Source organism: Anabrus simplex, chromosome 1 (assembly GCF_040414725.1).
Source record: "Anabrus simplex isolate iqAnaSimp1 chromosome 1, ASM4041472v1, whole genome shotgun sequence".
NCBI lineage: Eukaryota > Metazoa > Arthropoda > Insecta > Orthoptera > Tettigoniidae > Anabrus > Anabrus simplex.
The window spans coordinates 155,841,113-155,868,089 of NC_090265.1; the positions used below are offsets into that span (position 1 = coordinate 155,841,113).

At 38.3% G+C, this 26,977-nt stretch overlaps 1 protein-coding gene across 2 annotated transcripts in view; it reads left to right on the plus strand.

Annotated features, from left to right (window-relative positions):
* LOC136885302 (uncharacterized) overlaps positions 1-24,780 on the plus strand; it is a 97,891-nt gene extending 73,111 nt beyond the window's left edge. For both annotated transcript variants that reach the window (XM_067157815.2, XM_067157823.2), the window contains 3 exons: positions 11,678-11,851; positions 14,812-14,925; positions 24,348-24,780. In XM_067157815.2, coding sequence (XP_067013916.2) covers positions 11,678-11,851; positions 14,812-14,925; positions 24,348-24,570 — 511 coding nt within the window. In that variant the 3' untranslated portion in view covers positions 24,571-24,780. The remainder of the gene's footprint in view (positions 1-11,677; positions 11,852-14,811; positions 14,926-24,347) is intronic.
* The last annotated feature ends 2,197 nt before the right edge of the window (positions 24,781-26,977 follow it).

A 26,977-nucleotide genomic window follows, 5' to 3' on the forward strand; every position in this document is an offset into this window, starting at 1 on the left:
TATTATTATCATTATCATTATTATTATTATTATTATTATTATTATTATTATTATTATTATTATTATTATTATTCATGTTTGTGGGTTACTGTAGTCACGTCCTAGTTCGTGAACCATGGGCAACGGCTGAGTGGCCTAGTAAGTGGTCCTGAAAGTCGGGATACAAGTTGCTATGGAATGGGAGTGGGCATCTCGGACATATTCTGAGTCGTGGCCCTCCTTGTGCTCAGGCGGCTAGGACTATGCAATTCACCGGTGGTCCATAACCCGTTAGAGGAGAGATCCTCACTTGGACTATGTGCAAGTAGGGTAGCATCCTGCTTCATGAATTTACCGAGCTCAGAACATTTTAAGCATGCCTCGGACCTATGGGAGTAATGGAGTCCCACTCCCATTTGACAGGCAAGGGACTCCTTGGAAACAACTTGGCGAACAAAATGGAATTCGATGGGGAGCTATCAATATTAATGGGGCTTTTGGAAGAAAGAAAGTAGAACTGGCTGAGTCAGCAAAGAGGATGCATCTGGATGTGCTAAGAGTAAATGATATTCGGGTAAGGGGAGATAATGAGGAAGAGATAGGAGATTATAAAGTGTACTTGACAGGCGTTCGAAAAGGAAGGGCAGAGTTTGGGGTAGGGCTCTTTATCAGGAATACCATTGCACGCAACATACTTTCTGTTAGGCACGTAAATGAGCGAATGATGTGGGTAGATTTGTCAGTTGGAGGAATTAGGACAAGAATTAAGTCCGTGTATTCACCATGTGAGGGTGCAGATGAGGATGAAGTTGATAAGTTTTATGAAGCGTTGAGTGACATCGTGCTCAGAGTCAACAGCAAGGATAGAATAGTGCTAATGGGCGATTTCAATGCGAGAGTTGGGAATAGAACTGAAGGATACGAAAGGGTGATTGGTAAATGTGGAGAAGATATGGAAGCTAATGGGAATGGGAAGCGTTTGCTGGACTTCTGTGCTAGTATGGGTTTAGCTGTTACAAATACATTCTTCAAGCATAAGGCTATTCACCGCTACACATGGGAGGCTAGGGGTACAAGATCCATTATAGACTATATCTTAATAGACTTTGAATTCAGGAAATCTGTTAGGAATGTACGAGTTTTTTGCGGACTTTTCGATGATACAGACCACTATCTGATCTGTAGTGAACTAAGTATCTCTAGGCCTAGGGTAGAGAAAGTGAAATCTGTCTGCAAACGAATAAGGATAGAAAATCTCCAGAACGAGGAAATTAGACAGAAGTACATGGATATGATTAGTGAGAAGTTTCGAACAGTAGACAGTAAGCAGGTTCAGGATATAGAAAGTGAATGGGTGGCATACAGGGATGCTGTAGTAGAAACAGCAAGCGAATGCCTAGGAACAACTGTGTGCAAAGATGGGAAAAGGCGAACATCTTGGTGGAATGATGAAGTGAGAGCAGCCTGTAAACGTAAAAAGAAGGCTTATCAGAAATGGCTCCAAACAAGGGCCGAGACAGACAGAGATTTGTACGTAGATGAAAGAAACAGAGCGAAACAAATAGTTGTTGAATCCAAAAAGAAGTCATGGGAAGATTTTGGTAATAACCTGGATAGCCTAGGTCAAGCAGCAGGGAAACCTTTCTGGACAGTATTAAAGAATCTTAGGAAGGGAGGGAAAAAGGAAATGACAGTGTTTTGAGTAATTCAGGTGAACTCATAATAGATCCCAGGGAAACACTGGAGAGGTGGAGGAAATATTTTGAACGTCTTCTCAATGTAAAAGGAAATCATCCTGGTGGTGCTGCAAACAGTCATGGGGAGGAGGGAAATGATGTTGGTGAAATTATGCTTGAGGAAGTGGAAAGGATGGTAAATAAACTCCATTGTCATAAGGCAGCAGGAATAGATGAAATTAGACCTGAAATGGTGAAGTATAGTGGGAAGGCAGGGATGAAATGGCTTCATAGAGTAGTAAAATTAGCGTGGAGTGTTGATAAGGTACCTGCAGATTGGACAAAAGCAGTAATTGCACCTATCTATAAGCAAGGGAACAGGAAGGATTGCAGCAATTATCGAGGTATCTCATTGATTAGTATACCAGGCAAAGTATTCACTGGCATCTTGGAAGGGAGGGTGCGATCAGTCGTTGAGAGGAAGTTGGATGAAAATCAGTGTGGTTTCAGACCACAGAGAGGCTGTCAGGATCAGATTTTCAGTATGCGCCAGGTAATTGAAAAATGCTACGAGAGGAATAGGCAGTTGTGTTTATGTTTCGTAGATCTAGAGAAAGCATATGACAGGGTACCGAGGGAAAAGATGTTCGCCATACTGGGGGACTATGGAATTAAAGGTAGATTATTAAAATCAGTCAAAGGTATTTATGTTGACAATTGGGCTTCGGTGAGAATTGATGGTAGAATGAGTTCTTGGCTCAGGGTACTTACAGGGGTTAGACAAGGCTGTAATCTTTCACCTTTGCTGTTTGTAGTTTACATGGATCATCTGCTGAAAGGTATAAAATGGCAGGGAGGGATTCAGTTAGGTGGAAATGTAGTAAGCAGTCTGACCTATGCTGACGACTTGGTTTTAATGGCAGACTGTGCCGAAAGCCTACAGTCTAATATCTTGGAACTTGAAAATAGGTGTAATGAGTATGGTATGAAAATTAGCCTCTCGAAGACTAAATTGATGTCAGTAGGTAAGAAATTCAACAGAATTGAATGTCAGATTGGTGATACAAAGCTAGAACAGGTCGATAATTTCAAGTATTTAGGTTGTGTGTTCTCCCAGGATGGTAATATAGTAGGTGAGATTAAATCAAGGTGTAGTAAAGCTAATTCAGTGAGCTCGCAGTTGCGATCAACAGTATTCTGTAAGAAGGAAGTCAGCTTCCAGACGAAACTATCTTTACATCGGTCTGTTTTCAGACCAACTTAGCTTTACGGGAGCGAAAGCTGGGTGGACTCAGGATATCTTATTCATAAGTTAGAAGTAACAGACATGAAAGTAGCAAGAATGATTGCTGGTACAAACAGGTGGGAACAATTGCAGGAGGGTACTCGGAATGAGTAGATAAAGGCTAATTTAGGAATGAACTCGATGGATGAAGCTGTACGCATAAACCGGCTTCGGTGGTGGGGTCATGTGAGGCGAATGGATGAGGATAGGTTACCTAGGAGAATAATGGACTCTGCTGTGGAGGGTAAGAGGAGACCAAGACGACGATGGTTAGACTCGGTTTCTAACGATTTAAAGATAAGAGGTATAGAACTAAATGAGGCCACAGCAGTAGTTGCAAATCGAGGATTGTGGCGACGTTTAGTAAATTCTCAGAGGCTTGCAGACTGAACGCTGAAAGGCATAACAGTCTATAATGATAATGTATGTATGTTATTGTTATTATTATTATTATTATTATTATTATTATTATTATTATTATTATTATTATTATTATTATTATTATTATTATTATTATTAAAATTATTATTATTATTATTATTATTATTATTATTATTATTATTATTATTATTATTATTATTATTATTATTAAAATTATTATTATTATTATTATTATTATTATTATTATTATTATTATTATTATTATTATTATTATTACGCACTGTCATCTGGTTATGTGCAGAATTTTGTCAGTTTATTATCACATATTCCCCTTTCTTCACTGCATGCTGTATATCAAAAGCCCCCTCTCCAATACCATCATCATCATTGTCGTAATCATCATCTTAATCCGGGAGATAGGGGTTCGAATCCCACTGTCAGCAGCCCTGAAGATGAATTTCCGTGGTTTCCCATTTTCACACCAGGCAAATACTGGGGATGTACCTTGATTAAGGCCATGGCCGCTTCCTTCCAACTCCTAGGCCTTTCCTATCCCATCGTCGCCATAAGACCTATCTGTGTTGGTGCGACGTAAAGCAACTAGCAAAAAAAAAAAAACAATAATAATTTGTAAGAATAAACAATTTAACTTATAGAAAAATATGCTTAACTCTAAGAGACAGCCAAGAGTCTTAACTTCACTTCTTGTACAGGCATAAATAAATAAATAAATAAATAAATAAATAAATAAATAAATAAATAAATAAATAAATATATATATGGTATCAGTCTATGCTATCCTTGCTGAGCTCTATACAGAATTCCTGTTTTATTGTAGCAGAGCTTTTTCATACACATCCTCATCCAGACTTTCACTCACTCCATGAAGTAGGGGACCTCATCAGTCTGATCATCTTGCCTAAAAATTTGATCTTCAATTTCTGACATTCCTTTTGATATCATTCAGACCGGTCAAGTTGGCCGTGCGGTTAGAGGCGCACGACTGTGAGCTTGCATCCGGAAGATAGTGGGTTTGAACCCCACTGTCGGCAGCCCTGAAGATGGTTTTCCATGGTTTCCCATTTTCACACCAGGCTAATGCTGGGGCTGTACCTTAATTAAGGCCATGGCTGCTTCTTTCCCCTTCCTAGGCCTTTCCTATCCCATCGTCGCCATAAGACCTATCTGTGTCAGTGCGATGTGAAGCAAATAGCATAAAAAATTTAAAATATTCAGCTCTGCAGAGAATCTTGAAACTCTGAGCTGAGGGCAGGCAGCACATCCTTCTGGTTGGCGGCACTGTTGGTAGTAGTAGTCATGGCTTCTTCCAAGCAAGCTTGTAAATGCAACATATGCTTTTCAAATCCTATTATTGACAGCCTTTAGGGTCATTTTTGTTATACGGCACTTCACACTATACTTTAAACAATAAAGTTTAACACATTCACAGTTTAAAAAATGAAATTTAACTGGCTGTTTCAACAAGTGGATTGGAGAGCACTTTTACTCACATTCACATGTGCACACAATAGATTTGTTTTGACCTTGAGGATGGCTTTGTATTTCAATATTATGTGACAAATTCCAAAGCGTCTAGCCACATCATATTTTTTGTGTTATTGAATGGGCACATCAGGTTTAAAAATGTTTTCATGTCCCTCATATTTTGCAATAAAGAAATAGATAACATATTGGAAAACATTCACTCATGGTGTGAAAATTACTCAAAACTGAGCAAGTTGGCTGTGCAGTTAGGGCATTCAGGAGACAGTGGGTTTGAACCCCACTGTCGGCAGCCCTGAAGATGGTTTTCTGTGGTTTCCCATTTTCACACCAGACAGATGCTGGGACTGTACTGTAATGAAGGCCATGGCTGCTTCCTTCCCACTCCTAGCCCTTTCCTATCCCATTGTCACAATAAGATCCATCTATGTTGGTGTGACTTAAAGCAAATTTGAAGAAAAAAATTTACACAAATTATTATTTTCCCCCAAATTTCCACTTCAAAATGAAGAGTAGGAAAATTATGTTGTAAGTATGGTATATCAATTGTTGGCAAAAATTAACTAGGTGTTAATTAGTGGCTGCAGAATTTTTAATATCAATGGAATCATAATGAAAATAATGTGTACATGAATGTCATTAAACAGGATTTGCACTTTTACCCATCAGAAGTACAGACCCTGGCCCGGAGTGAAAGGTACGCACAACAATAAAAAAGATGGCTGATCATTTGTCTGTAATGGAGGGAGTGGAGATTGCTGCACACTATGAAATGTGGAATTTCATTGTTCTTGTTGAGAAATGATAGTGTTTGTTGAAGGGAAAGAATGCTACAATCCATACAGAGGCAGTAAAGAATTGTCACTTGAAGCTACTGACCATGATCATGACAAGGAAAGTGGTCGTCCATCCATATCCCACACAGAGGAGAAAAGTGATGAATGTGAGAGAAATGTTCTGTTGCAGCCTGGCTAAATCAAGACGTCAGGCAGCTTGCGAAAGCAGCTTCACACGGTACCCAATACAGAAGATATTAAAGGAAGAATTGTATTTATGCCTGTTAAAACCCCGTCACATGCAACAGCTGACACCAGAAGACTGCGACTGCTAAATGGAGTATGAAGAGTCGAAGCTGGGTTGGCACGAGGACTGGTCTCGACTGTTTCAAAATGTTCTCTGGAGTGATGAGGCCATATTCCCTGTCTGGATGGGAAAACATCAACGACATTATTTTCATGTAGAATGATGCTCCTGCTCATTTTTCGAATGTCGTGCGAATATGGTTGTATGTTGACTGGAATGACATGGACCTCTCATGGTCTGCAAGAAGTCCAGACCTCTCACCCTGTGATTTTTTTCCTTTGAGGTTAGGCAAAGTATGAAGTCTGCTGGACAAAACCTCACACGCTGGAAAATTGAAGCATGAATTTGCGGTGTTATCACCAGTATCCCACATGGCTTCCTCCACAAGACTGTTGATTCCATTCCTATCCATTTAAGGAAACTAGTAAATGCCCCAGGTGTCTATAATGAATTTTGAATTTCCAAGTAACAATGTACACATAACATTATTGTAATTTCAATAAATTATCATTACAAATTGAGAATTTATTATACTTTTTCAGTATCTAGTTTCATTTCACCCACCCTGTACAGAAAGAACTGCATATATACAGGCCGATCCATGGAGCTGGTGGCTTGCATTCAAGAGATGGTGGGTTCCAATTCCACTTCCAGCAACCCTAAAGATGGCTTTCTATGGTTTCTAATTTTCACACTAGGCAAATGCTGGTGCTGTGCACTTCCCACATTGAAGGAAGCCAAACATGTGTCCTGAACTTTTGGATTTAACTGGCACCGTTCAATTAATACCAGTAACCCTCACTACAGTGGCTATACAGAGCCCTCAATGCCATATGGAAGGATTAAAGGATACCTGAAGATTGGCAACAAGAAAGCATTGTACCACTGTTCAAAAAAGAAAATAGGAAGAAATGTGAAAATTTGAAACCCTATTATCACATGGGCTAAAAATAATGGAGAAAGTCATAGAAAAAAAAAAAAAAGACTGAGAGATATAATAGAACCACAGTTAGAGGAAGAACAATATGGCTTTAGACTGAATAGAGCAACAATAGACTTAATATTTACAGTGCGAACGATAATGGAAAAACATCTGGAAAAGAACAAGGAATAAATATTCGTATTTTTGGATTTGGAAACAGCTTATGATACAGTTAAGAGAAAATATGTATGGAAATGCCTACTGAAAATGAATGTACCAAAATCATTAATTGATAAAAATGTTGTATCATGAGAGTAAAAGCAGTGTACAAGTGGGGAGTTGTGACTCTGAAACATTTTATGCAAAAAAGAAGATCTCAAGCAAGGAAGTGCACTGTCGCCATTATTGTTTATTATATTGATGGATGAAATCATAAAATATGTAAAACAGAGTATCAATAGTGATGAAGTGAATGCTTTAGTATTTGCAGATGATTTGGTGATTTGGGGAAAAGGAGAAAAGGAAGTACAAAGGAGACTAGACATTTGGAATGAAAACCTGAAGGAGTTTGGAATGGTAATTAGTAAAAAGAAAACTGTAGTCATGCACTGTGGAAAAGAGAAAAAGAGAAGCCAAGTGAACATAGATGGAGAATGGTTAGAGAATGTAGAACAGTTTTCATACCTGGGTAGCATTATTAATGGAAGTAATGAAATCAACACTGAAATTAATAAGAGACTAAGTAAAGGTACAACATTTTATCATATAGTCAGAGAGCTTTTATGGGATGACAAAGTACCCAAGAGAATGAAAATAACATTATATAAACAGTATTTCATACCATTTGTAACATATGGACTAGAAACGCTGGTAACTAGTAAGAGACAAGATAGTAAGATCCAAGCAGTAGAAATGAAATTTTTAAGAACATTAGTTAAAAAGACAAGAAGAGATAGAATCCAAAATATTAAAATCAGAAGAGCTAAATATAGAACCGTTAGTACAGAAGATACAGAAAGCAAGATTGAGATGGTTTGGACATATAAAAAGAATGGAAAAGGAACGGGTAGCAAGAAGGGAATTGGAAAGAGAAGTTAAGGGAAAGAGACCAGTTCGAAGACCGAGAAGAAGGTGGATGGATCAGATTTGGAAGGACATTAGAGAAGCTGGATTGGATGTGGCAGAAGTGATGGAGCAGAAAGGAGTGGAGGAGGCTTGTTAACCACACCCGGGCGACTGGAGTGGGTCATTGATGATGATGATGATGATGATGATGATGATGATGATGATGATGAACTCTCACCCACTTCAAGTTGACCGGGTCCTGCCAAATAATATACTAATGTGGCTTTTTTACACATTTCTGTTTGATATGGTAACATGTTTAACATAAGTTGGCAGGACAAGTTGGTTCAAAATAACTAGTGGGCTGAGACAGGGAAGTGTTTTATCACCAATCCTGATTACATTAGTAATGGATGACATCACAAGAACAGCAAAAGCAGCATATGGAGAAAGAGAAATGAACATGTTGTTATTTGCAGACGATATTGCGATTTGGGGAGAAGACGACAGTAAGGTTCAAGAACAGTTGAATGCGGTGAATGGGAAGATTGAAGAATGTGGATTAAAAATAAGTGTAGAAAAGAGTAAAACGCTTGTTATGACTAGAGGGGAGAAAGAAGGGAAATGTCAGATTAGACTTGCAGACAAGCCCCTGGAAGTACTGGAAACGTTCAATTACCTGGGGAGTGAATTAATGGAGAATGCTTGACTGGATGCGGAGATTAGTAAGAGGATTCAAGCTGTAAGTTGTTTCTATCATAGTGTAAGAAACATGTTATGGGACAAAGATGTGCCATTGGAAGCAAGACCGAAGAAAGTGGAGAGGAACCATATTTGCCCCTACCCGGCTACAGCTGTATAAAGGGAAGTGGTGGTGGTGGTGGTGGTGGTGGCGGTGGCGGCGGCGGCGGCGGCGGCGGCGGCGGCGGCGGCGGCGGCGTGTTTGGCTTAGCTGTCTACTTCGCTGAGAATTGCAAGCCTCCTTACCATGAAATATGTACAGGATGTATGACGTACCTATAACAACTTACGGAGCAGAAACTTGGACATTGACAGGGAAGGATGAGAGTCGAATACAGGCATCCGAAATGAAGTTCTTGAGAAGTATGATACAAAAGAGTAGAAGAGACAAAATAAGGAATAAGAAAATCCAGGAAGAAATTGGAGTGGAAAAAATGAATGATAGAATAGAGAAAAGCCAATTAAGATGGTTTGGGCACGTAAAGCGAATGAGTGACAAAAGAACGCCAGAAAAGGTGATGGAAATGCAAATGTAAGGAAGGAGAGGCCTGGACGACCACGATTGAGATGGAAGGATACAATCCAACGCATTATTGTAGAAAGAAACCTGGGCTGGACACAGTGTTAGAGAAGGAGTTGTGGAAAGACCAAAGAAAGTGGAGAGGAACCATATTTGCCCCTAGCCGGCTACAGCTGGATAAAGGGAAATGATAATGAGGATGATGATTATGGTAACATGTTTGGCTCAGCTATCTACTTCGCTGAGAATTGCAAGCCTCCTTACCAAAAAATAATCTTGTGCTATACATGAGCTGAACAATCTAATAGAAATAACCATTTAGGCTTTCACAACTGTCGATTTGATGGATATAGAAAAAAATTAATTTCTGGACTTTCAGGCTGGGTTTGAAATGGGTTTGTAGTTCCCCTTAAGAACCTTTGAGATTGCTGGACGCAATTTCTGGAGAAACACTGGGAACTGCTAAACCAGTTTGATCATGGCATACAAGTCTGAAAAATAATATTACAGAAAATTGATTTTTCAAAATTAAAGAATTTTAAATATTAGCAAGTATCATAAGTATTTTCTGACAAGGATTTGTAAACTGGACTACACTACTCATATCATACATTTACATGTATCAAGGTACCCGTGCTTCACTTTGTTTCTTGATATTGGGTCACGAATGACATGAGATGAATTTTAAATGGCATATTTTTTATGGCTGGGTACCCTTCCTCATGCCTACCTTAGTAGGGAAGCAAATGAATAATGGTGAATGAAAGTGGTTAAGGACATGGAAGGAATCTGCTTTGGCCATGAATAGGAACTGTCTTGAAATTTACCTGGAAGTGAAAATGGGAAACCACAGAAAACCAATCTCAGGACTTCTGATGGTGGGGTTCGAACCCACATGTCTCCCAAATGCAGAGCTTGGCTCCATAGCCCTAGCACAGTTTATTTACAGAAAGTACTTTTGATAATGGTAATTAAACAACTTCTATACTGAAACATGTATGAAGGAAGAGAGTATCGTTTTAGTTTGTACTTAGAAACAAAAATATTTAAATATTTTTGAAACAAACGTCATACAAGAAATAATGTAAGATGTTAAAGATTGCAAATGACCTTTCTTTAAATTTTCAGTCCACCCTGTAGTAATCTAATTATTTATCACTTAAGTCTCAGTCTCTCTTTCCCTTATCTCAAATACTGAGTTTTGTATTTATTTATTTATTTATTTATTTATTTATTTATTTATTTATTTATTTATTTATTTATTTATTTATTTATTTATTTATTTTATTTATTTATTTATTTATTTATGAACAAACATGCTTCCAGCCCCAATACATGTTCAAAAAGCAATAAGTCTATTGAAAATAATAATAATAATAATAGTAATAACAATAATAATATTAATAATAATAAAATGATAATAATAAGAATAAGAATAATAATATTTAAATAAAAATATCATAATAGGAATAAATAATAACAAAAATAATAACAGTTAGCTGTAGCAGTCACCGACTCATGGTTCCAGCAAACTCATCACGTGTCCTTATGCGCTCAGCAACTTGCGTCACATTCATTGTTCCCTGACCTACTCCCGATCAATACCAAAACAATGACAGTCAGCAATTACATTCCAACCAGCCATATCACAAACAAAAAGTCCCTACCTTTATGAAATCACATATCATTTACCCGACTCCACCCATTTAACTATGTACTCAACTCAATACTCCCCATCCCATTAATTTTATTATACTATCTCCATCCATTGCAAATCATCCAATTATTAAACACGCTTCCCATAGACGTACATCACTATTCCAAACACGTACCCCCTTGTCCACCCTCTAACTCTTCCTCTTTCATTCTGCTCTCACAGGACTCTTTTACCGCACATAGATACCTGTTCAACTCGCCCCCGCTTTCCCACTGCTTTATAATCCATCTTAAAATAGACTGCTCATCCCCTCTTCCCAATAGTTTCTGATGCTCGGCACTCAGTAATCTATTTCTTATCTTATTCGTTACTTCACAGTCACTTAATAAGTGAAAATCGTCATTCACTGCCCCGCAAAGTATACACATTGTCCTGTCCCTCCCTTGTAACCATCCTTTATTCCTATGCAATCCTATAAACCACCACATCATCCCATACCTTTTTAACCTGTCAACGTATCTAATATTTATCTCTGCTACCTCCTCTATTTTAATAAAAACATTCAGCGAATTTCTCAGTGTACTTTCCCCCAATAATTTCTGCCTATGAATATCTCTAATCCTCCTCACAAGCATCCTCGTCCCTATACTGAGTTTTGTAGAATTATGTTCAGCTCTTTTCTCATGAACTCAGTGTATTATGTTTTTTCTACTCTAAGATAAAAGCAAAATAAGGGACAGAAACTTGTATTTTACAGAAAAAGGGCCAACAGTATGTAGATTAATTTTTTTTAATCACTATATTTTGTGTCCAAGAAAATTATAAAGCAGTGATTGAATTATAATATTTGTTGGTAAATTTTCAGTAAATCTAAAGAAGTCAAACCTACTGCTGAATCAGAACCTTCAACATCAGAACAGACTTCTGTGATAGAATCTGAACTAGTAGCTCTCTCAACACCTGTCAGAAAGATTTGTACTTCTGAGAAACCTGAGAAAGGACTCTCAAAGAGATCCAAAGGGAAAAAGGATGTTTCAAGGTAAGTTTTCAATTTATTTAATTAATTTAATTTTTGTAGTAATTGATGGAGAAGCTTAAGCAGTGTCAGAGGTTCTGACAGGGATTGGTAAACTGGCCCACTACACCTCTCACATCATAGTCAACATTTATAGAAAGTACTTCTGACCAAAAGATAGAAGAAGAAGAAGAAAAACCTGTTGGAAATGTTCTCTACATCAATGTACCCATGCTTCACTGTGGTTTTAAACTGAAGATTTTTTTGCAAGTTTTAAATTTTGGAGACCCACTAGAATAGAACCAGTAGAGTACACACTATGTATTGTCTACCTTTCATAAGAGGCAGTAAAGGGATATATCAGGAGGACAAAATTTGTGAGATGTGTGCAACTGTCATGAGGCTCCTGTATAGGTTGAGCTTTGCTTCTACTTGAACCAAGCTCTCTCTTGCATTTTTACTATTGGCCTGTACTAGTTAGCTCCTATTCACTTTTAACCCTTATGGTATTAGATTATCATGATCAAGGGAGTAATTTATTTTTACTTGGCCCCTTTCTTTCTTAAGCTGATCCCCTCCTTTCACAATGGGTCTAAAGACTTCATTTTTCTTAATTATATGTTGCATGAACTGATGACCCCATTTTCCCTTTACAAAAGCATCCACTATAAACCCCACTACTATATTTTATAGAACCTCTCTTAAAACAATATTTTCTCTTCTGCCTTCTGGCTGAAGAATTACCAAGCTGTGAATGGTGCTCACTCTCCAACAGCCTGTGTACAGCTATCCTTGGGAAAAACAGTCATTCCTCAAATTCACGCCAGCCATTCCCAGAGGCTGCCCTTGTGCCTTACTTATACCCATTGCAAAGCAGAATTTCAAAGTGAACTGGTGTCTTTTAAACTGAAAGGTCTAGTCTGATGGGATGATAGGAATGTGTCATAAAAATGCCATTTCTCCATGAATAAAGCCTGTAAAGAGGTCGCTGCTATGAGTTGTTTGTATAGGAACTTGTCTACAACCTGGGTACCATTTGCACATTTCACCGTTTCATTCACCACTGATATAATTTAGGGCTTCGCCCAGGGGGCACATTACCTATCAGTTGTTTAAATAGTCTTGTCTTAAATGACTTCAAAGAAGTTGGAAATTTATCAAACATCTCTCTTGATAAATTATTCCATACTTAATTCCTCTTGCCTAATTAGATATTTGCCCCAATTATTCCTCTTGAATTCCAACTTTATCTTCATACAACCTGTGTCTGAAAAGTTTGGTGAAAGGTCTCATGAAATAAAGACGTTGTCTTACGTTGTAAGTTACACACAAAACTCCTTTACTGGCCTTCAAAGTAATCTCCATTAGCTACAACACACTTTTGACATCGACTGTAAAGCTGCTGGAAGCTGGCAGCACACACTTCTTTTGGAATCTCCCGGAGAACCCTTGTCACGCGTTGTTGGATACCTGCTACTCTGTCGAACCGGTGGCCTTTCAGGCCTAATTTAAGATGGGGGAACAAAAAAGAAAATCTGCCAGCGCCAAATCTGGAGAATACGGAGGGTTGTGGAAGAACAGTCACCTGGCGTTCAATGAGAACCTGGGTCACGTGGATCACAGTGTACGGACAGGCATTGTCATGGTGGAGCTTCCACTGTCCACTCCGGTACAGTTCAGGCCAAACCCGACTGATGCGTTGCAGTAGCCGTTTCAAAATTCTCTTGTAGAAGTCCGCGTTGACAGGTGTACCCTGTGGTACAAATTCATGGTGAATGACACCATTCCTGTCGAAAAAGGCGATCAGCATTGCCTTAATCTTGGACTTTGTGCGCTGACTTTTCTTGGGAGGTGGAGAAGACGCTGAACACGACGCCGTTGACTGTCTCTTGGTCTCCGTATCATACTGGTAGCACCACAACTCATCTCCTGTAATGATGGTTTTCAACACTTCCGGTTTTTGGTCACAAACGTCAATGAAATCTCCCGACGCTTCCATCTGCATTTGCTTCTGCTCGTCTGTCAGGTTGTGCGGTACAAATCGGGCACAAATCCACAAATCTCAACACTTTCCTTTCCATCTCCAAAGCATTTAAACCAGTCAAAAATGTACTTTTTACTCACTGCTTGAGTGTGGTAAACTTGCACTAAAATTGCGTGTGTTTCTGTTGCCGTTTTGACTAGGTGGAAGCAAAACTTCATGTTAACGCGTTGCTCCGTTTTGCACTCCATTGTGCAATGACACGAGTTCTCACACTGACTCCATGCGATGTGTTGCAGCGTTCAACTCTGTTTAACTGTGTTGAGTTTACTGATAGGGAGCACTTGGTGCCATGTCGTGCAATGCCCTATGCGCATAGTCCGAACTAGCACGGTGTACAACCTAGACGACCATTCACCAAACTTTTCAGACACAGGTTGTATTATGGTGTATTATGGTCTTTAGTACTTAAAATTCCTTTCAAGCTTATTCGTCTACTAATTATAATTCCGTGCTATCTCTCCATTGACAGTTCGAAACATAGGACCAAGTTCATATGTACGGCACAGTTCGCACCCAGGACCCCATTAGGATTTGAGAAAAGCAGTGGAGAAAGAAGGGGGTTTCTTTCTACTTTGCAGTGCTGTAGCCGTGATGTTGATGTTTTATGGTGCCTAACATCGAAGTCATTGGCACACAAAAATAATCCATTTATGCCTGTTTATTTCTACTTTAAGGATTGGCAGCAGCAGTCAATTACAGTTTTAATCAAGTACTGTTTAATACTACTACCATTACCACGCCAATATAGAATTAGAAATTTAATGTCTCCTACATTTTCTCCCATAAGGCTGTTTCATTCAGGAGATGCTACTAATAGGTACACTATGCTTTTGTTATTGGTTCTGACCTTTGTTTATGGGCTCTGTTATCAAATTACTTGGAAATAAAATCTATTCTAAGCTTTTCTGTTACTAAACATAAATTCTTTGCATATTTTTAGGGTATCTCGTGGAACAAGCACCACAGAGGATAAGGAATACAAATCTCCATATGTTATCAAGACAGGCGGACCAGATCCTTCTCTTCACAAAGGACCAAATGATGAATTATTATTGTAAGTAATAGAGTACTTTGGCATATTGAGGCAAGCTTATACTCCAAAGTTACCTCCTTTATATGAAGAATATTAGCAATCTGACTGTGAGAAAACATGAGATACTCAGGCACTACCATTGAAGATAAAACCACATCTTGATGACATTTTCAGGCTATGTACTTCAAGCTACACACTGTCTATGATATAAAATCTAACATGGAAAGCTAAAAACAAGAACTAAGACAAACAAAACAGCAGGCCAGGGTGAGAAGAGAGAGAGGGAAAAACATGAAAATACAAGGACGAACTCCACATTTTTTCCCCCTTATGAAGCTCAGCTCTTCCAGATCTATATTTTCTTGCCCTCCAACCAACAAATCTAAACCCCTGAAATCCCACTGCTTCAGGCAAACCATTATCATTGTAGTCACTAGATCTCAGATTTCTATGACATGTTAAATTTTTATCCTTTTATAGAAATGTGTTTGTAAAAACTAAAAGAAAACACATTTCTAGCTGTTGTGAACATGACAGCATGGTTTTTATTGACCGTATAAATGCATATTTTACCATATTTCCTCGCTAAGTCATATCTTAACCAAGAAATGACATGATATAATATTTTGTGGTTAAGTGAAGTTCAAAGGTGACAGGTTTCACAAGTAATAAGTTGTCAAAATAGAAAGGATGAAAAAATGTTAGGAATGTTATCAGTTTACTGCTAACCAGTCTCGCCTACACCTTCTTCACCTTTCTAAGACAAAATTCTGATAGAATTCAATTATATTAGGTCCACCTATTCAATACATTTCTGACATTTATTAAATAGTCTTTTTAAAAGTTACATAGTTATTTAAAATACCTTGGACATGTTTTGACCTGGCTTAGAGGTCATCATCAGCAAAATAACAAAGAAGAAAGACATATGACAGAAACAGCGATACGTAAAAATCCGAGATAAAATACAGTCAACAAATGCAATGGGAGTTTACGTTAAAATGTACATAGCTTCATTATTAAAAATATATTCAACAAGTACAATGGAAAACTGTTAAAAATGTACATGGATTCAAACTTGGACAAAATAAGTTGATAGTGCGGGTTCAAGCATATTTAGTACAATATTACTTGGCTAGATGAAATACTTAAAAAACTAGTGAAGACAGTTAGATGTTGTTTTAATCTGTCTTATTTCTGGAAAACGGAGTGAAGTTTATAAAAGATCCATTGTATTGCATCACAGAGAACAGAAGTATAGCCAGGATCTGAAAGTGGAAATAAAAAGCCGAGTATGAGAATGAAAAAATGAGGTAGAGGTTAAAGATAGTATTAGGAGTCGCAAAATATTACTCACATCCTTTTTCCTCCGGCCCTATGCTTGTGTAGATCAGGTTGGGTTGATGTTGACCTCCACACTGACTGGCAACCATTCCGATGTTGCGTTGGGTGGGAGAAACGGCGGATGAGGGGAGGGAGAGTGAGTGGAAGTATGGGAGGACGGACCAGTAATGCGTGTTGTGATAGATTTGATTGAGCTTTGCTTAAAATCTTTCTCGATTATTGTGTCAACCAGGATGCTCGTTTTTTCTTGGATTTCATTAAGATTATGGATGGGATTTGATTTTTGATCGATATTTATGTAAATGTTTTCAAAAATGTTAAGGTTCCCTTTTTGATTATATGTAGGATATTTAGATCTTTATCTATGGTGGAGAATGAGTGATTGTAATCTTTCATGTGTTCACTCATAGGGAAGATCTTTTGTATTTAGCTGCATTAACATGTTCTTTGTAGCGGATATGAAAGTGAACAGAACTGACAAAGAGGGAACAGATCAATTTTGGCATGAACTTGATTAATTGGTAATGAATGTGCCTGATACTAACATTAAAATCTCCAATCTCCAAGGAGATTTTAATGCAAAGATTGGACGTGAGAGAAAATTTCTTGTTGTGGTGGAACGATAGCCAGCACATAAATTAATGAACAAGAATGGTAAATGGTTAAATTGAATTTTGTATTAATCATGTACTAATTTTAGAAGTAACAAGGTTTAAAAGAAAACTGCATAAATTAATGACTTGGAAAAGTCCAAATTTTAAATTGGGTGAATCCCAAATAGATGATGTGGCCATGGATCACAAATTTCATACAGAAATTTGTAATGTTAAGGTTCTGTGTGGTGTCGATGTTGATTCAGGCCATTACATCTCCAAGATTAAATTTAAATTAACTCTTAAAAGGAAAAATAAACTGCATAATCGTAATAGGAAAAGATTGTATGATCCTAGTTCAGTCATAAATAATTGAACATACTTTGAGAAATCCACAACACTTTTAAGTGATAGCTTGGGAACCACTATTAACAAACTAAAAGCCATAGCAGAGGAAGTTGCTTCCATTAAAAAAAAAAAACATGCTTGGTGGAATGAAGAGTGTGATACAGCAATATTATGCCAGCATAAAGCCTGGTTGAATGATCAAGAACAAAAAACAATAAGCTCTAGTTAAGAACTAATCAATGCTAGACGATTAATCGCTAAAGAAATCAGGAGAGTTAAATTATCAGAAGGAAACATTAAAGTCTGTTGATGAAGCTTTAAATCGAAATAAAACAAGAGACTATTATAGGACATTTAAACAATACCAAAAAAATTATACACTCCCTACTCTTCTGATGAAAGATAAGAACGAAAAGGTGGCCCATAATTAATATGACAATGCAATAATTTTGGCTGAATACTTCAAAACATTAATTAATAGTGATGAACCTGAAAAATATTTTGAATTTAATATACAGTTCCCAGAAATAAAACACCTTTGGAGAAGATCATACCACCAGTTTATGATGAAGTAAGTGCAGCTATTGATTCACTGAAAAATGTTAAAGCAGCAGGAGAAAATCAACTAGTAACAGAAGTTTGGAAGAATGCAAATATACAGACTGTTCAGAATCTACATAAACATCTCATAGACATTTAGAATACAGAAAAATTGCCTGAAGAATGGAATGTTGCAGTTATACCCCCAATCCATATAAAAGGTGATAGATCTTATCCTAGTAACTATCGGGAAATTTTTTTGCTATTTTCTCTAAGAACCTGACCAGAATCTGTGACCAGCTTGATAGTGAATTGGGTGAATGTTAGGATGGTTTTCATCCTGGGCAAAGTTGTCAAATTATCAGTCTCAAAAATATCATAAAACATCAACACATTAGGAGCAAAAATTTAGTGATCACTTCGTTGATTTTCAAAAGGCTTACGATACTATCCATTGTGAATCATTACTACAAATCCTTCCTGAATTTGGTCTATATCAGAAACTTGTTAACCTTATTGCAGTCACTCTGAGAAACACAAAGTCTAAAGTTAGGTTCAGAAATGAAATCTCTGAACCATTTGAAATTCATACTGGTCTTCGACAGGGAGATGGATTATCCCCATTGATGTTTAATTGTGTGCTGCTAAAAATTATGTGTGAATGGAGTAAGGTATGTCCTCCGACTGTTAAGATTGGAAGAAATATTTGATTAAATAGTCTTGCATTTGCTGATGATCTGGCGCTATTAGCAAATAGTATAGAAGAAGCAAATTTTCAAGTAGAGGTACTAGGAAGATTAGTAGCGAAGGTTGGGTTGAAAATATCTTTTGAGAAAACAAAAATGATGCCATCCACATATTATATTAAATAATACTCAGTAAATTAAAGTTGTAAATAAATTTAAATATCTTGGTGAAATTATCACTTGAAATGATAATGAAAAATCCTCCATAGATAATAGAACTCTAAAACTGAGACGATCACAACAAATTACATGGCCGAGTTACAAAAAACAGTCTCTTTCAATTAATGCTAAATTTCACCATTATAACTGCGTCATCAAACCAAAAACAATGTCAATGTATGCAACAGAAACATTATTCAAACTAAATACCCAAGCAACAACAGACAAACTGCAGAAAATGGATAGAAGAATTCTCCGGACACTTATTAATAGTAAAGTAAATGACTTTATTTTTTCCTCCGATCTACAGCATTGAAGCCTTATTGATCTACTGAGGAGAAAAATAATAATGCCCAACCTAGGCAGCTTAATCTAACATAGACATATAATAATTCCTGTAAAATAAACATATCTGACACCAAAGCAAGGAAAAAAGCCATATTGATATAAATAATAATAATCAAATGGCAACGAGGCAGAATGGTCTGTTGTCCCTAGTATAAGACAGTATGGCAGTATGGCAATGAAAAACTAACTGGTAACATATTGCTATGTAGAGTACGATGTTGTGTCAGATTTGCATCTGCACTTTAAACAAGACAGTATGACAGTATGGCAATGAGAAGCTAAACTGGTAACATATTGCTATGTAGAGTACGATGTTGTGTCAGATTTGCATCTGCACTTTAAACAAAGAGTATATCACTTCCGGCAGGGTTTGCACTCAGCATATTCTTTCTTGAACACTGACCTCTCTGGTTCTCTACTTAAGTTGCAAACCTGGCTTCGTATTTCCTCCACTGTTGTGCCGGTGTGCAATTTTTCACCTTACGTTTCATTACTGTTGACCACTATTTGAACTCTATTGTCTCACTATATTTATTATCTTTAGAATCCAGACAAATCACTACCTTAACTAACTGAAACCATATTCGCTCACCATTAACTTGGACCCTCAGCTCATATACCAACCATCTCCACATATTAGCTTTATCCTTAACACCTATCCAATTTACAATCACTCTCTTCCTCATTCACTGCACACTTTACCGTCTACGAATTTAGCTATTTAATCACTCTTGTCATAGTTACGAATAACACACAGACTCCGCAATTCTCATGTGCACACCAATTTACTTTCTACTGCAAATTGCCTTTTTTGCTTCTTGTCACTATGCCTTCGTCCAATTTGTTCTTCTTACCCCATATCTCCCTTAGGCTCAAACTTCTCCCTTTCGCCAGGGTACCCCTTGCTTCTTCTTCCTGTCTCCCAGCCATAATTTCACTTCCTTTGTGTGCTCTTGTCACATCTTGTGTTTCCGCCCCCACGATCACTTCCTGTATCTTCCTTTCTTCTCTCCCACAGGCCTTCGTCTTCTGCTCCTTAAATAATGCCCTGGTCTCGCTGGTTTCCTTCCTTATTTCCCTCCTCATCTCAGCTGTTACCTCTCTGCCTCCTTCTTCGATTGATTTGTAAATAGCTTCTATCAAGTTAATTTCTTCTTGCTGCGAGCTTTGGTCCAGTGTCTTATTTTCTTTGGTTCTTTCTTTATCTCCAGGTCCGTCTTCACCCACTTTACTGTCTCTGACTTGCCTTTCTTCCACTCTCTTCCCCACTACCCCTTCGTTCTTCCTATTCTCTTCCATTTCCTGTAATTTCTTCGCTGTCCACACTCTGGTCCATAGTCCATTGGATACTACTAGCTGTTGCCCCTTAATGTAGGCTCTTAACCCTTGTATTTTAGCCCTAACTAAATGTTTTTTCAGGGTGTTTATATTCTTTACCCCTTCTCTTCCCATGTCCCTTTTAATCCAAATTTTTGTGTTACGTATATTATCTGCGCCTCTTATCACTACTTCCGCCATCAGGGTGGAAAACAACTTCAGTTTTATAGGCCTATCACCCCGTTTTTTACCTATCCTTTCCACATAATCAATATCAACTTCACTAAAGTTAATTTTCATCATTTTCTGAATAACTTCCACAACTTTGTAGGTTGTCAGCACTTTGTCTTCCCCTTTGTCTTCCGGCACTCCATATATAAATAAGCATTTCTTCCTGCGTTTTCGGTTGCTGTCTTCAATTTCTGGTTTCAGCTTCACCACCTCTTCCTTCATCTCCTTTATTTTTGCCTCTAGTGATATCATTTCTCTCTCGCTGTTTTCCCACTTTGTTCATTGTCTCGTCTGTTTTTCCCTGTATCCAACACCTCATATGTTCAAATTCCTTCATTTGTTCTTTCATCATATTTTTAATCTGCTCAAACGGACATACTTCTTCCACCACTTCTTTCACCACTCTTCTTATGACCTCGACGTCTTCCCAGTTCATGTTGCCACTGGAAATCGGGCCGGGGTTCACCTCCACACCTCCTATGGCTAACACTACCATAATCACCGCTGTCACCAGTATCATCTTGCCCATCATTCTTGTTTCCACTTTACCTCCTTTATTTCTAACTGTTTCCTTTTTCCATCTTCCCTGCCATCTTCCAATAGCTGCACGATATTGATCCACACCAATCATCTTCCTCTTCCCTCCCGCCTTACTTTTCGACCCACCGGTCACACTCCACACCGGTTCTACCGGCACCTCACTCAGCACGTCTGTCACCGAACGCTGACTAGGTTAGACTGACTTATTAATTAAAAAAACATCAAGTTGATGGCCAGTAGAGACTTTTACCCAATTCAGTAATTTACAAGGAAAGTGAATCAATTATTGACACAATGAGAAAATTGAGGATTGCATTTTTTGGACACATATACCGTTTGCCAAAGTTTAGACTCCTAAAACAGTCTTTTGATTTCTCAGTACTTATTTTTTGAAGATTTTATTGTGTAAGGTTGATTTTGGTGCTCCAATATGGGCATAAACATTGTAAATAAATAAATAGATACTCTCTCACAAATAAAGACATTAAGTCACTCTCTCACAAATAAAGACTCACTCACAAACTCCCTGGTTAAGATGTTCTAACATTCACACGGTAAAAGACGAACTGTCCTGGAATAAAGACACTCTGAATCTCCAGCGACAAAATCAAGATGCTCTCTTCGCTCATGTGACTTGTTTTATTACAGGGTCCTTTGCCTTTCCATCATGCTCATTCAGGGCATCCATCAGCTTCTGGTCCAATTGTATTTAAAATTTGGCATGATGCTTTCACGCCATTGGACTTAAGTTTGCACATCTTTCTGGCTTCAACAAAATTATTCTGTTTCTTGTTTGCACCAATCGTAATGATTCCTCCCATAATCTAGCCTAGCACAGGGTGACAAAATATTGAACTATTACAAGTGACCTTGTCTTTTCCTTTGTCTTGGGTGTGGCTTTCCCTATGGCATCAAAATAGCCTCATCGACATCATATCTCTAGAACAATAGCTCCAGCATCCTTCCGTTGTTACAGAAATATACTGTACTAATCCTTTCCATGGACATCTGGCGCCTGCCCCAGCCTGCTAGTTTGCAATATTTTGCCATATAATGAAATACAAAATTATGAGAGCTATCATTCTTATATACTGGAAAATATATCTTACTATTTGCCATTTTTAATTATCATATGCATGTTGAATAAGCTCAGTAAAGGGCAGACTGCTTCGCTAAGTATGATTTTGAGTAGACATTATTGAATTAATGTTTCAAAATATTTTCGAAGGAAAAAAATAATTAGAGGATCTTTTAAGAAACAACAGACACCACAGAGTTTGAAGTTATTTTGCTAGTTATCTCAAAAAGTCAAATTAATTTCAAGTACAAAGGTAATCCCAAAATTAAATAAATAAAATAAAATAAATTAAATAAATACCTAGACCTGTTTATTTCTACAATGGTTTACATCATTTTACAGCTTGAACATTTAGCTATTTTTCTACATAGTCCCCATTTCGGTCGATGTATTTTTATAGACGCTGTGACAGTTGTTGTATGCCCATGTCATACCAGCTTGCCGCCATGCTGTTTAGGAAATTGTGAGCAGTGCTTCAGGAAACCTCAGGAATCAAAGTGCAGAGATCATACAGGGTGATCCGGCGATCTTCATGTGTGATTTGCTCAACCTTCACGACTTTCTCGACAGAAATTGGCGGTCTCCCGCTCATTTGTTCATTTGTCGTGAATTTCAGTCCGACTAGCTGCAAACTCTCTACACCACTTACGAACATATTTGACATCCATGCATGACTCACCATACACTTCCGTCAATTGGCGATGGATTTCAATCGGTCCAGTACCTTTTGAGTTAAAAAACCGAATAACTGCGCGCACTTTGCACTTAGCGGTAACATCCAACGGGAGCTCTATTCTCAACGGCTGCCAAGCCAAGACTGAGTGCCTCAGCGCAGCGTGCACATGTTTATATGCAAGCACGGGAAACACTCTTCACAATATTGTGACCAACAGCCATATGATCCGGGAGATAGTAGGTTCGAATCCCAGTATCGGCAGCCCTGAAGATGGTTTTCCGTGGTTTCCCATTTTCACACCAGGCAAATGCTGGGGCTGTACCTTAATCAAGGCCACGGCCGCTTCCTTCCAACTCCTAGGCCTTTCCTCTCCCATTGTCGCCATAAGACCTATCTGTGTCGGTGCGACGTAAAGCCCGTAGCAAAAAAAAAAAAAAAACAGCCATATGAACAGAGTTCTGTATTTATAAAAAACTAGGAGACCTTATTTTTGGGATTACCCTCGTAGTTGATGAAATCATCTGAAGGCTCCCATAAGCAAGCTGCCTCTGTGGATCAGCGGTAGAGTGTCGGCCTCCGGATCCCAAGATAGCGGGTTCAAACCCGGCAGAGGTAGTCGGATTTTTGAAGGGCGGAGAAAAGTCCATTCAACACTCCATGTCGTACAATGTCGGCATGTAAAAGATCTCTGGTGACACATTTGGTGTTTACCCGACAAAATTCATTAAATCTCAGCCATAGACACCCAAGAGAGTTTCGTTTACTCGGTCTGCCATCTAGTGGGGGCCTAGAGTAAAACGGAACATCGAAATTGACGAGCAGACAGCCAGATGGCGTCAAATTGAAATGTCTGCACACGGTAGCTGAGGCCATACGATTATTATTATTATTATTATTATTATTCCCATAAGCATGCTGATGTCATAGTAGTTGATTGAAAGAACATCAGCTTCATTATCAACCCAACTGTGAAGTTTGAAGGAGGATATGCACAAGCGGAAGAGGTAAATATGACAGTGAAAAGAAGAGGCACTATGAACTGTGTTTTAAGCATCTGGGGGAGAAATAAAACATTCCATTTCAAAATTGGGATGTGACTAGACTGCTGTTCGGCACTCGAGGAGTAGTATCTGTATTCTGCGTGAATTGTTTTTTTGAGTTTTGGATTAGTGGTTTGGAAGCAGAAGAAATTGCCATCAGTATTTCCATTGATTCTCTCCAAATAGCCAATCATCACTCGTATAGTATGATAAATTGCAAATGATAAAAGTGTTTCCATTCAGGGATGGCTAGCTGCCTCTTTAGGGTACTCGTAAATAAATTGAAATAGACATCCTTAATTAATTAATAAATATTGTTTGAAAAGACTACTTATAAGGGTGTATCTTCACAGTAACCCTTATACAAGGGTATCTCTCTCTCTCCTGAGAAATATGCTACATTTATTTTTAATGCTGAGAGATTGTATCCAGTGGTATTTTTTTATGTTGATTTATTTGTTTGTTTTTTTTGTTTTGTTTCAGAGCTGACTATGTTACATGGAATGGTCCAAATCCAGACTTGCTACATAGTGGAGGGCGAGTTAGTTTGGCAAAAGGTCCTAATAAATCACTTTTGGGAGAAAGAAAGTACCATGCTAAAGGACCAAACAGTGAACTTCGTAAAGGTCCCTTAATAGGTCTTGCCAAAGGGAGTATTTACTCCCGCTTGAATGGTAATGGTCAGGAAGAATCTCGTGGGAAATAACATCATCTTTGCTGTATTTTTTGAGATAGAACTATATGTTGAATTGTTTCCACTTTCACAAAATTTCTAAGCTTCTGTAGTTTGATGAATCAGGTTTAAGTGTTTGGAGGATAGTGTCCAATATGTCATGTATTTTAAAGAATATATGGGTACCTTTAGAATGTACACTGAAAGAATAAGTAGGATAGTATATACTGCTTATTGAAAGAACTACTCCGCAAAGTTGTGTTCGATGTACTGCCAATCCAATTTTAATTTTTACATTGATGATCCTTAGGAATTTATCCTCATTCCTTCTCTATGATAATGACCAGATACTGATTACTTTTATACACTGGAACTAGATAGTAACATTGTATACATTACCGGTATAGTCTTTTGAGTTTATAAGCTTCTCTGTAGATTAGATGGTTAGCCACCAGTCTTTTACTTCTACACCCTTGATTCAAATCTTTGTGGCTACATGTACTTTTTTTTTTTGCTAGGGACTTTATGTTGCACTGACACAGATAGGTCTTATGGCGACGATGGGATAGGAAAGGCCTAGGAGTTGAAAGGAAGCGGCCATGGCCTTAATTAAGGTACACCCCAGCATTTGCCTGGTGTGAAAATGGGAAACCACGGAAAACCATCTTCAGGGCTGCCAACAGTGGCATTCGAACCCACTATCTCCCGTATGCAAGCTCACAGCCGCGCGCCTCTGCGCGCACGGCCAACTCGCCCGGTCATGTACAATTTGTGCTGGATGAAGGTTATCTTTGGAATCTCAGGATTCCTCTGTCTGTTTTGTTCTAGGAATATACCATAATTCATTAATCATTGCCAGAAGTGTTAAACAGGCCCTGCCTGGGCACTAGCTATGGCATCGTCTCCTTAAACCAGCACACTAGGGCAGTCAGATTATACATGCCGGTAAATTTACCGACACAGTGCTGGCGTATTTGAACGCCTTCAAATACCACCGGACCAAACCAAGATCAAACATGCCATCTTGGACTCAGAAACCCAATGCCTTAGCCATCTAAGCCACTCAGCCTGATCCAACTCCTGACCACGCCCAATGTTGCTTAACTTCGGAGATCTCACGGGATCCCGTGTTTCAACACGGCTACGGCCGTTGGCAGTACATAAACTGCATTTTATTAATTCTTATTTTCTTAATTTTAATTGTTATCTTATGTCATGCCTGGATAAAGTGAGCGAAGTGTTGTCCTTGTTGCTATGCTGCGGAACGGGAAGTGATGAGTCAACGGGAGGCAGATAAGCTGGGCGCGCCTGCCGGCCAACCGATGAGAGAAACTCGCTGTAGTATTGCATTTATGAGTAAGAGCTGTGTACATTATGAAATTATTACATTCATGTTAGGCCAATATATGGAAGGTGTGTGTTCTGTAAGTTTAAATTTTTAAAAACTCAAAACAGTAGCATGTACCCAATAAGCTTCAAATTGGTCTGCAGTATTAATATATGGTTATTTATCTGTATATCTATCTACTGTATGTATGGGATTGTTGGTTAGTTGATTTGGAGTATTGTATCTAGATTATCTTATGCAAAAATTAATCCTTATCTTAATTACAGATTTAATACTATTTGACTAAAGTAAATTTTAGATAATGGCTAATGACATGTGTTGAGTTTGCAGCTCAAAGGCTGATTGGATCCTCAACAGTTTCACCATTATTTGCCATAAATAGCCTAGGTGTCACCGAAGAGGCATGCTAGGAAAATAAGGAGTGAGAGGGTTTCCCCATTGTTTTCCTTATTGAGCCAGAAGGTACTGTAAATCTTCCAAGCCCACTGTTCTGAAACACTTTGCTCAATTGCAATTGAACGAAATTGCCCATATTCTTATTTACAAAGATTGTTGTTATGGTGTTTATGGAGGAGAATGGAAAGGATATCCTGGCTGGAAAGAGTACAGAATGAGAAAGTAGTGGAGAGTTGGAGAGAGAAAAAAAATGAAATGGTGTATGGCTTTTAGTGCCGGGAGTGTCTGAGGGCAAGTTTGGTTCGCCAGGTGCAGGTATTTTGATTTGATGCCCATAGGCTATCTGCGCATCATGATGAGGATGAAATGATGATGAAGACGACACATACACCAAGGCCCCGTGCCAGGGGAATTAACCAATTATGGTTAAAATTCCCGACCCTGACGGGAATCGAACCTGGGACCCCTGTGACCAAAGACCAGCACACTAACCATTTAGCCATGGAGCCGGACAATTGGAGAAAAGAATACGTTATTTAACACATTCACGCCCGTATCTGAGTTATTGTCTATAGCGCATATTCATGCTCTGGCCTGTATCCGAGTTAGCCCGTATAAGCGCAACCTTGAATTGTAGCCGTTCCTACGCAGCTGTGATTTATTTTTTGTCACAAGTATGTGTGACAGAGATGAGGG